Below are 9,431 nucleotides of genomic sequence, written 5' to 3'. Positions count from 1 at the left end.
TTTTACACGTCGTTTCAAGTAAATGTCTGTATATGGAAGACGCAATTGGTAGTATCATCATTCATCTCTTCAAAATTTAATGTGTGGCACAGTGTGTCAATGATGATTTTTCACTGTTGAAGTTGGTCGTCTAATGGGTGATTAATTAAATAATTGCAACGGTTTTCAGCTGGATTCAGAGGATGCCAAACATTTCGGACAAAACCTACCATAAGTAACCGAAAAAGGAACTACAAATATTATAAGTGACAGCGGTTTTCCAGGCACCAGGAAGCCAAGCTAGCTTTGTCTTTTAACTTCTGAAGTTAAAATACCCTTTCAAGTTTTCTTATTACTCTTCCTTTACCTATAGCCTATAAGGAGGAAAAATGTTTTATAGTTCTTCGTTGCGTCAAAAGCAACAAAATGGTTCATAAAAGTCACTGTTTTCAACCGATCGTTCCCATGGGATCTGTACGACATACTCATCCCATCTTTATCAAATTTGGTACGCTCAATTATAGTTGTACAAAACTGACAAATATTAAAATTTGTGACAAGAGACAATAGATAATAACGAAATTTCTTAGAAAAGTCACCATCAAAATTCCAGCTCTGTAGAAGATCCTGTCGATCCAGACAGAAGGAGGGACATGGCTGTATGATTATTGAGGCTAAGATCTTTAAAGTCACACTGTGCCACCGAAAGCACATCAAATTTTAAAAGAGATGAAAATATTAGATGAAGAGCAGCATTACAACAAAGACGACTAAGGAGATCCGAATGTCACACGACAGTCTGAGACTGCCGACTGCCACTCCCACATACATATATAGACATTTACCTGGCAAGAATTAGTCCACGACTATACGACAAACGGAGCTGACGTGTAAAAATATTGTATGTATAAATGGAAATAATTGTACAGTGCGTCTCAAACTGTTAAGTGTTTTTTTTTTGCATTGTTGGATTTAAGTACATTCATATACATACATATGTGCATATTATATTGCCAGTGCAACGGAATTCAAAAATAAAATGAAAATCTTTGGTTTGAGTCTCTCAGAAAACGTCACCTCAAGCCTGAGAAATCCCAAATTAAACAACACAAAAGTCGTTAGATCAAGAAATAATAAAAGAAGTTTTTGCCACATCATTAAAATGAAATGTAAAGGAAAATTATTTAAAATGTCCACCCCAATTTTCGTAGATGTTATCGATAAATTCGAAACCTGCAAGTATCGATAAATTTCTAGCTGCACCGATAGAAAGTGTCGTGACATTAAAAATGAGCGAGTCGAATAACTACCAGCTGAGTGACAACTACAAAAACTATCAAGTGCCATTGGAGAAAAAATAAGAAAAAAAAGTACTAGTTAAAGAATATTGTTCAACATGTTTGTCAATAAAATTGTTGTCTGCACGACATTGCTTCTATTGAGTAGTGCTGGTGAGTAAGACGAGAAACGGCGGTAATATTTTGTGGAAAACTACGCGACGACCCCTGCACCCGCACCCCTTAAACTGCGTCGCAAAAACCTGGAAAGGTCTTTGTTCACAACATTTTTGCTGGTTCATCGCAATTTATTTATTTTTTGTTTTTTTTTGTTGTTTCGTCTCGGTCGGTGCACACACGTAAGTCGTTGTGTTCGTGTGTCTGATATGATGTATGTATGTACATATGGATATATTTATATACATATGTACATATGTATACCTAGAAGGCTTCTTGCTATTGTGGGTTGAAAGCCAGAAAAAATGAAGCAAAATGCGAAATAGTATATAATCTAGACTCTATTTTCGATACTCATACTTTATTGCAATTCGCTGACAAGATGGTGGATGGAAAATACAGTTTCTTTAATTTCTAATGCTCGCCCCGCTCCACCTCTTATCTAACGGCGCCTACCTGTATGCAAAACTCTCGCACGCACACAAGCACGTTGTGCATGGGAGAATGAGCGTGAAGACGCATTAAAAAGTTACCCTTCTCGGACCATTTCCCCCCATCCGAAAATGCAGCCATCTTTCCCATCCCATGTATACAGCTCGACATTTTTTTTATTCTTTGATTGCACACTATTATTATATTCAATTTAAATGGTTATTTGATTTGTTAATTTATTCTCAAACTCTACACCCACCCCTCGGCTTCGTATTTCCTTCCACCTTATGATGCGGGGCCTCACATTAGGCAGTCCCTTCCCTCTGATAACTAGCATGGATGGTTCTTTGTCCAAACTGGTTCCTATACATCAAACGGCAAATGGAAGTTTCCAATTACTTGTGGTTTATAGATTTTACAACAAATATTAGCTAATCTTTATCTGCATTTAATACATACAAATATGACTGTACATACTCTCATTCTGAACAAAGACGCAAAATGTGGCACAAATGTACATATAATATGTATTGTTATTTTTCCACACATATAAATATTCATACTTAGATATATGTATATGTATATGTTTAGGATTATATTAACGGGTAAATCACAATACAGTATATTTCGAGTGGCAAAATACATATTTTACTGATAAGAATTCTCTTTGATTCACATACATATGCACATAATTTTATATCTATGGATTTTTTAAAAACCGATAGCAAATTCGAATATTTTAGTAGAGCGCCTACAATTGTTTTTGTAAGTTTTCGATAAGGTACACTTTAAAATAGGGATCCCCGTTATCTACTAAACTACCGATCAGTTGAGTTGATGAAAAGGCTTAAATCCATCAGTTTCCGTCTAGCCTTCCATTAATCTCATGGTATCAGTTGGCTTTCATATCAAAACGAACTTTCACTTTATTCTCAATCAATAAACCAAATAAAACCAAATTTGCCCACGCTGATGTGAGGAGATAGTGTCAGGCTGTACTCGGTGTCAGGGGTGATAATTAGTTTATATTATAATTGGTAATTTCGAAATAAACGAAACAGCGACAGACCATACACATAGTTGGTTAATCCAGAGGTGTAGAATCGTCCATTAGAATCCTTTCTTAATTATCGAAGTTTATTCCTATTCCTACATGCCTCCTGTTGTTGCATGTTCGAGTCATATAAATCCGATTTTAATTTCCTTGCACTTTTCTCATTCTTTTTTTTTTTTTTGCTCTTTGAGAAATTGCATTATATGTACATATGTATGTCTGTCCGTGGGAGAAAGTCACGCCCCCATCGTTGTATTTCCGTCTGTCCAGACAGACGCTTAAGTTGCATTTAAAGGTCATCTTTGGAAGACTGTAAAATGGCATTGAACTAGAACGGGTGGTGGTAGCGGCAAGGGTCGGCCGGTGAAATGAATAACCGCAGAGGGCAGAGTCCAGATTACTTATATGTATGTATGTATGTACATATGTACATATGTGTATATGTATGTATGTGTAGACTAAAACTGCTTTAGCAACAAATTATTAAATTAAAGCTACGTTGAGTCATAAAAAATACATTGTTTTGGTTTTGTTTTGTTTTGCTCGTTGCGATTTCAATTCGAGTTTTAAGACAAAACGATCCCGTGACCCAGGGGGAGGCGCCGCCTAGATAAAATTGTTGACTTGTTTCGCTCAATAACACTTGGATCGGATAATACCCGCATGACGACGAATATTGCTTCCCTTTATATATATTTGTATATTTTTATGTACATATGTAAATTTCCATTTATACAATTATGTATGTACATACATACATATGTGTGTGTGTATGTAAGTTTATCAATATATGGCGATTTATTCGTTTATCAAAGTATTACTCGAATTACTCACTCCAACTTTTGTCCATTCCGAATTAACTTTAGAATATGACTCACACCTAGTTCGATTGAGTTTCACAATTCGCGAGTAGAAAAAGATAAAAAATGTTGTATTCTTTGTTTGATAGATCCTTGCCTGTAAAAAGCAGGGATGCTAGTCTAAAGTTTCTTAAGAGTTCCTGTTTATTGAAAGACAGATAGAATGTTTTAAAACAAAAGTTTACAAATTAAAACCCTGCAAGACTTAGTAATTACGTTAGGTTCCTTGATATTATATTACCTTTAGATGAGTTGTCCAAGTGGCCCAGTTATTTAGGCAACTAAAGAACGAGGATCCGGATTCGTTGCCAGTGCTTGTAAAATATAGTTAGTATGTAGTTTACAACTATATCCTATACTGATAATAACAATAATACATACTTATAACGAGTTGAGTTCATTCATTTCACTGAGTATCACTATAAATGTTAATAATTGACAAAGGAATGAAAACAAAAAAATGATTTTTCTTCGTTTAATCTTTTCAGCTTATTCGCAAATATTGTTTGGTCTGAAAAATAATGGTCCAACACCAGCGGCTATCGATGGACAGGAGAGCTCACCACCCAATCCATTATCAAGCAGCAGCAGCAGCACCACCTCAACAACGAGTACAGTAAAGCCGAGCTCCTCTACTTCGACCTCCACTTCGACCTCCACGTCGACTTCAACTTCCACATCAACCAGCACTGAGCCACCAAAGACCACAACCACACCAGCTCCAGTGCCGACCACCACCCATGCTCCCCAACCTTATCCGCAACCAACAGCCGGCACTTGGAATGCCTCCTGTATTCTCCTCACCATGGCCACCCAATTCAACTTCACCTATACGAAGAAGGGTAAATCATATACAATTATAATATTATAAACTGAAATTGGCATTTCATTACAATATTCTTTCAATTCATGTGCATAGACGGGAACACCACCTATGGTCTGGCAAACATACCTAGCAATGCTACTATTGGCGACCACGTCTGCGACTCAAAAACAATGCAGACGATTCAATTGAGCTGGGGACCTGAATCATCTGTACATTCATTCCTGATGCGATTTGAGACAAAGAATTCATCTATTGTGCTAACCCAGATATTTATTACATTCACTTTGAACGATGACGAGTATCCGGATGCAAAGGGTAAGTGTGACAATCTCCCGTGCTGAGTGTATGATTTTCCAGTAGGAAAACTTGAAGATAAGTTTGCAACCGCGCTTTCATAATGAAATGTAGGCAGCTATCCTCCGATCCTGCATAATTCAGAAATATGTATGTTCAGGAGATATGCATAGGGCACGCATTATCCATGCGTGCTTATCAAGTTGATCTATGCAAGACATGTAATTAGTTTAAAGTTCTGCATTGTCCTAGGATCTTTTCACTATAGATATGGAGATTAGATTAGATTCAATTTAGTGTGTTTTTCTCATTTAATCTTTTCTTTACAGCCAACCAGACCATTCAGCTGCAGCGTAGTCGACAAGATGATTTGAAAACACCAGAAAAAATGTCATATCACTGCACCCGTCCCCAGCACTTCAATCTGACAGAGACCTACGGCAGCGATAACACCACTGGCCTACTAACAATCAGCCAGCTCCAAGTGGAGGCCTTCCGACAGGCTAATGCCACCGGATTCTCCTCCGTTCACGATTGCGATAGTTCTGAGACATCGGATGTGGTTCCAATTGCCGTGGGCATTGCCTTGGTTGCCCTGATCCTTGTGGTTCTCATCTCTTATTTGTGTGCACGTCGTCGGTCAACTTCGCGTGGCTACATGAGCTTCTAAACTAAGATCAGTAGGTAACGGGAGCATAGGGACGTAATTAGTGAGAGGACGACGCGGAAGTAGAGAGAATTGTAAGATTGATTTTTGATAATTGGCAAGTATATATGAATATATATATTTTCGATTTCGTTTGCTTTATGCCCAAATTCAGAGTGAATGAAGAATATCAGAATGGTTTTGTTTATCAAAAATCTAGATAATTGTGTATATGTCTGTGTCCGACTTAAATAAGTAATTGTATTTTTCTTTTTGTTTCGTTAAGACTCATTACGTAAATTTTACTCTTTTACTTTTTGATCAAAAGAGTCGGTTCTTAAATGTATAAGAAGCTTAAAACTATTTGGAACCATATTATTTTACTCAATCAATAATTCACGTCGCATCCAATGAATGTGCAATGCGAAAAATAAACAGACATGCAGGAAAAACAGGAAGAGGTGAAAACAAACGACTGGGCTCCTAGGGACATTAATAGAAAGACGTTAGGTAACACATTATTTTTCCGCTCCCCAAAAATAATAATTATGCAATTGATTTTAAATGATCAATGATATCAGTTAAACCAATAATTAGAACCACAACAAATTTATGTATTATTATTGGCCTTAATCGTGAAATAAAATAATATGATATGAACAACTCTTCTAATTTTATTTAATCTTCCATTTATTTAAATGTTAAGTCCACATTACAGCGTAAAATTTGTTCAAATGGGCAGCAAACTCTCAGCGTTCATCTCAGCATCATCGTCCGAGTCATTGCTCGGCTGAGAACGATATACTCCAGTGCGAGGACGTTCTGCTGGTGGGCCCAACGGATCGTATTGTTGCACTGATTTACATTAATACAGATAAGGAGGATTGTGAATGACAATGATCGAAGGCTCTTCGGATCAGCAGTTATTTGACTTACCCGAGAAAGAACTGGACGAAGTCTTGCCAAAATGCTCTTGGCCATTGTAGTTGCTTGTGGCTATAGTGTGAGAAATCTCATTATTCTCCAACAAGCGTTCCTCATTCGATGGTCTTAGAGCTAAAAAAAAGCATGCTTATTTCATATTATTCTTATAACAAATGGAATACTTACCTCTAATCCGGTTACTGGTGGCGGAGGATAGCCGCTGCTGCTGATAGCGTTGCTCCTGCTGTCTCTCCTGTTGCTGCTTATGGAGCCTAGCATAGTCCAGGGAATACCTTTCGTGCAGTTCGCTCATGCCCAAGGATTTGCTTACCTGCATAAGGGCTCGAACACAGGTCATATTATCCGGGAATCGAGCGTAGATTTTCTCAAACATGCCGAGATATTGTTTAGGAGGTAAATAGGAATTCCGAAAGCAGCTTGCTATGCGCAACATCAAATTTGGATCGTTGGGATCGGCCAGGACAGCACGTTCATAATAATACAAAGCCTTCTCCGTGGCCTGAAGTTTTATGTAGTACGATCCAATGGAGCTGGCAATATTAATGTCACTCATGTTAATTCGATAGGCCTCATTGTAATATTGATTGGCCTCCTGATGGTCTTGTATTTGCTCATACATCGAGCCAACCTTCTCAAACAAGCGGGAGTCCACGTCCGAAGCCGAAATCCCCAGGACCTGGAGGTACGCCTGAAGGGCACCCGGCGAGGGAGTGGACTTAAAATTTCCGGTTCCCTGGCTAAGTCTTCGCTCTTGCAACTTCGCCAACTGATAATAGACGTGACTGTGTTGTACTGAATGCGGAACCATCAGCTGAGACTTGAGTAGCTCGAACTTTTCCTCAGCCTGCTCGTAGTCCTGCTCAGCTAACGCCACCAAACCCAGATTATAGTTTGCCTCAAAATTTGTGGGCTGCAACTGCAAGGCGCGATGCAACTGCTCTTTGGCTGATGACAGATTCTGCTTCTGAATTTCCACAATGCTGGCGTTTACCAGGGCTAGAGCATTGGTTTCCAATGCTCCCAACTCCTTCAGTTGATTGAGGCAGTGCGAAGCCATTTCGAGGTTACCAAGCTGTTGGGAATTACCGAACTAGGTCTTAACTCTTTCTGATTTTTCAAATCTACCAGCTGAACTTACGTTTATGTAAATGAAACTGAGATTGGTTAGCGCACTAGCCGTCATCGATCCTTCGCTCTTTCGGTCATACATTTGTAGAGTTTCGATGGCCTGGTTAACATCGTTTTGCCTTAGATAGACTAGAGCCTTATTCAGCTCCAATTCGTTGGCCAGCCACGATAAATTCGAAGTTCTGATCACCTCGATGCACCAGTTGTAGCCTAAGAGAAATTGTGAATGAAATATTGACTTTATCGATCGATATACTTGGCATCTCACCATCGTTATAGTTCTCCTCGATAATGGGTGAAATGAGATCCACAATCATGGTGATGCTACGCTTCTCGGAGTTTCGCTTTTGCTTCGTGTATGTAGCCAAGTCGTCTGTCTTTAAGGCCTGCAAAACATACCGACGGCTCCGAGATTTACCCGAGCTCTGTGCCGTAGATTCACGGACTTTGCCAAATGTGGCACTACCGCCAGATGGGCCAGCGCCGGCTTCAATAACAGCCACCTCAGCAGCAGTATCGGCATTGGCCTCGTTTTCATCCTGATCCTGGCCAGCTACAGTTTGTCCTTGCAGCTTTATTATATTGTTCTCATTCTCCAAGTCACTGTCACTCTCCGCCGGCTGGACATCACATAAATTGCGAAAAGTATTTTTGATCTTCTCCACATCTCCCATGGCATAGTAGCAGAGTAGCAAGTGTATGCCATTCTTAACATCAGCCCGCTCGGACATGATGAACTCGAAACTAGAAGCCGCATCGGCATATTGGCCCATCCGTACGAATAAGACTCCGATATTTTCAGTGATTTTCAGCCGCAATTGTTTAAGATTGTTGGGTACGGAGTCCAAAGCCATGCGATACATCTTAATTGCCTTTGGATAGATGCCCATTTTGTGGTATATGTTTCCCATATTAAGTTTCAGCTGATTGACATGGGGAAACATTTTGTTTTTGGTCATAATGCTGTAGGTGTTAAGCGCCTCAATATGCATCTCATTCTGCTCGTATTGCTCGGCTAGGTTGAAAAAGACCTAAGAAAACACAATGGGAATGCGGAATCGAGTTTACTCAACAAGTTACTCCACCAACTTACTGCATATGTAAGGTCAAAATTGTGAAACACATTCTCGCCCTGCTGATCCCGAAATCGATGCAACGTCCGATCCAAGGAGAAAGCTTCCTTGGCTTTGTTTAACGAATCGGAGAGTGAAGATTTGGTTTCGGTCGTCGAAGGCGTCCTACGAGCAGCCAACACTATGGACGACTCCAGAAGTTTGACAATCTTTGCCTCTAGGTTCTTGTACTTGATTTGAGGACTGTAAAGGGATTGCTAGTCATTGATTCGGCACAAGAGTGTCCCTGTCTTGTCCAACTCACTTGACCTCCTTGGCTGCATCTATGGAGGCGTTAGCCGATGAGAGCGTCTGTTGCTTAGCCTTCTCAAGGAAAAACTGATCGAATTTTTGTCCAGCAGAGCCCGCACTGTTATTAGCCGCGTAACCAACAGCCCTCACTGCGGTGGAAGGTCTGGCCAGAGAGGTTTTGTCAGCACCTCCTCGACTGCTAACCAGATTGCCTCGCTTTTGGAATTTGAAGTTGATTTCAATTGAAACTGCTGGTTAAGGGTTTTCGCGTTGTCTTACCGAGAAGAGCTGAGATGTAGGAGGCCTAGGTCTCCCAGCAGCCGTTGGCGGTGGTGGTGGAACCATCTCCGATTCACTAGGATTCCCAACAATTTTATCCTTGGCACTCATTTGGCAAAGAATCAACTCTGCTTTACTGACCAAAAAGAAAATAAATATTATCTTCTAGG

The 9,431-nt window shown here is 39.7% G+C and overlaps 2 protein-coding genes across 2 annotated transcripts; one reads left to right on the top strand and one right to left on the bottom strand.

The window, feature by feature from the left end:
• The first annotated feature begins 1,267 nt into the window (after positions 1–1,267).
• Positions 1,268–6,208, top strand: Lamp1 (lysosome-associated membrane glycoprotein 1). The gene is made up of 4 exons (XM_068302575.1): positions 1,268–1,430; positions 4,268–4,621; positions 4,699–4,920; positions 5,229–6,208. Exons 1-4 carry the CDS (start codon positions 1,376–1,378, stop codon positions 5,567–5,569), a joined length of 972 nt encoding a protein of 323 aa, XP_068158676.1. The 5' UTR covers positions 1,268–1,375; the 3' UTR covers positions 5,570–6,208.
• A 9-nt stretch (positions 6,209–6,217) lies between these two features.
• nompB (intraflagellar transport protein 88-like protein nompB) lies at positions 6,218–9,389 on the bottom strand. The gene is made up of 8 exons (XM_068302562.1): positions 9,262–9,389; positions 8,996–9,198; positions 8,712–8,934; positions 7,887–8,649; positions 7,629–7,828; positions 6,656–7,562; positions 6,482–6,601; positions 6,218–6,400 (listed from the first exon to the last, which is right to left on the bottom strand). The coding sequence occupies exons 1-8, from the start codon at positions 9,370–9,372 to the stop codon at positions 6,276–6,278; spliced, it is 2,652 nt and encodes an 883-aa protein (XP_068158663.1). The 5' UTR covers positions 9,373–9,389; the 3' UTR covers positions 6,218–6,275.
• Between the last annotated feature and the right edge of the window lie 42 nt (positions 9,390–9,431).

Source organism: Drosophila tropicalis, unplaced genomic scaffold (assembly GCF_018151085.1).
Source record: "Drosophila tropicalis isolate 14030-0801.00 unplaced genomic scaffold, ASM1815108v1 contig_1009, whole genome shotgun sequence".
NCBI classification, from domain to species: domain Eukaryota; kingdom Metazoa; phylum Arthropoda; class Insecta; order Diptera; family Drosophilidae; genus Drosophila; species Drosophila tropicalis.
This window is presented reverse-complemented; position numbering and strand designations above follow the sequence as displayed.

What these genes read in the sequence shown, in the direction of transcription:
- Lamp1 (XM_068302575.1), top strand. Translation starts at nt 1,376, where the DNA reads ATGTTTGTCAATAAAATTGTTGTCTGCACGACATTGCTTCTATTGAGT. An exon ending in GCTTCTATTGAGTAGTGCTG is followed by an intron (nt 1,431 to 4,267) that starts GTGAGTAAGACG and finishes TAATCTTTTCAG; the next exon opens with CTTATTCGCAAATATTGTTT. An exon ending in CGAGTATCCGGATGCAAAGG is followed by an intron (nt 4,921 to 5,228) that starts GTAAGTGTGACA and finishes TTTTCTTTACAG; the next exon opens with CCAACCAGACCATTCAGCTG.
- nompB (XM_068302562.1), bottom strand. Translation starts at nt 9,372, where the DNA reads ATGAGTGCCAAGGATAAAATTGTTGGGAATCCTAGTGAATCGGAGATG. An exon ending in CGAGGAGAACTATAACGATG is followed by an intron (nt 7,829 to 7,886) that starts GTGAGATGCCAA and finishes AATTTCTCTTAG; the next exon opens with GCTACAACTGGTGCATCGAG. An exon ending in CACCAGTAACCGGATTAGAG is followed by an intron (nt 6,602 to 6,655) that starts GTAAGTATTCCA and finishes GCTTTTTTTTAG; the next exon opens with CTCTAAGACCATCGAATGAG.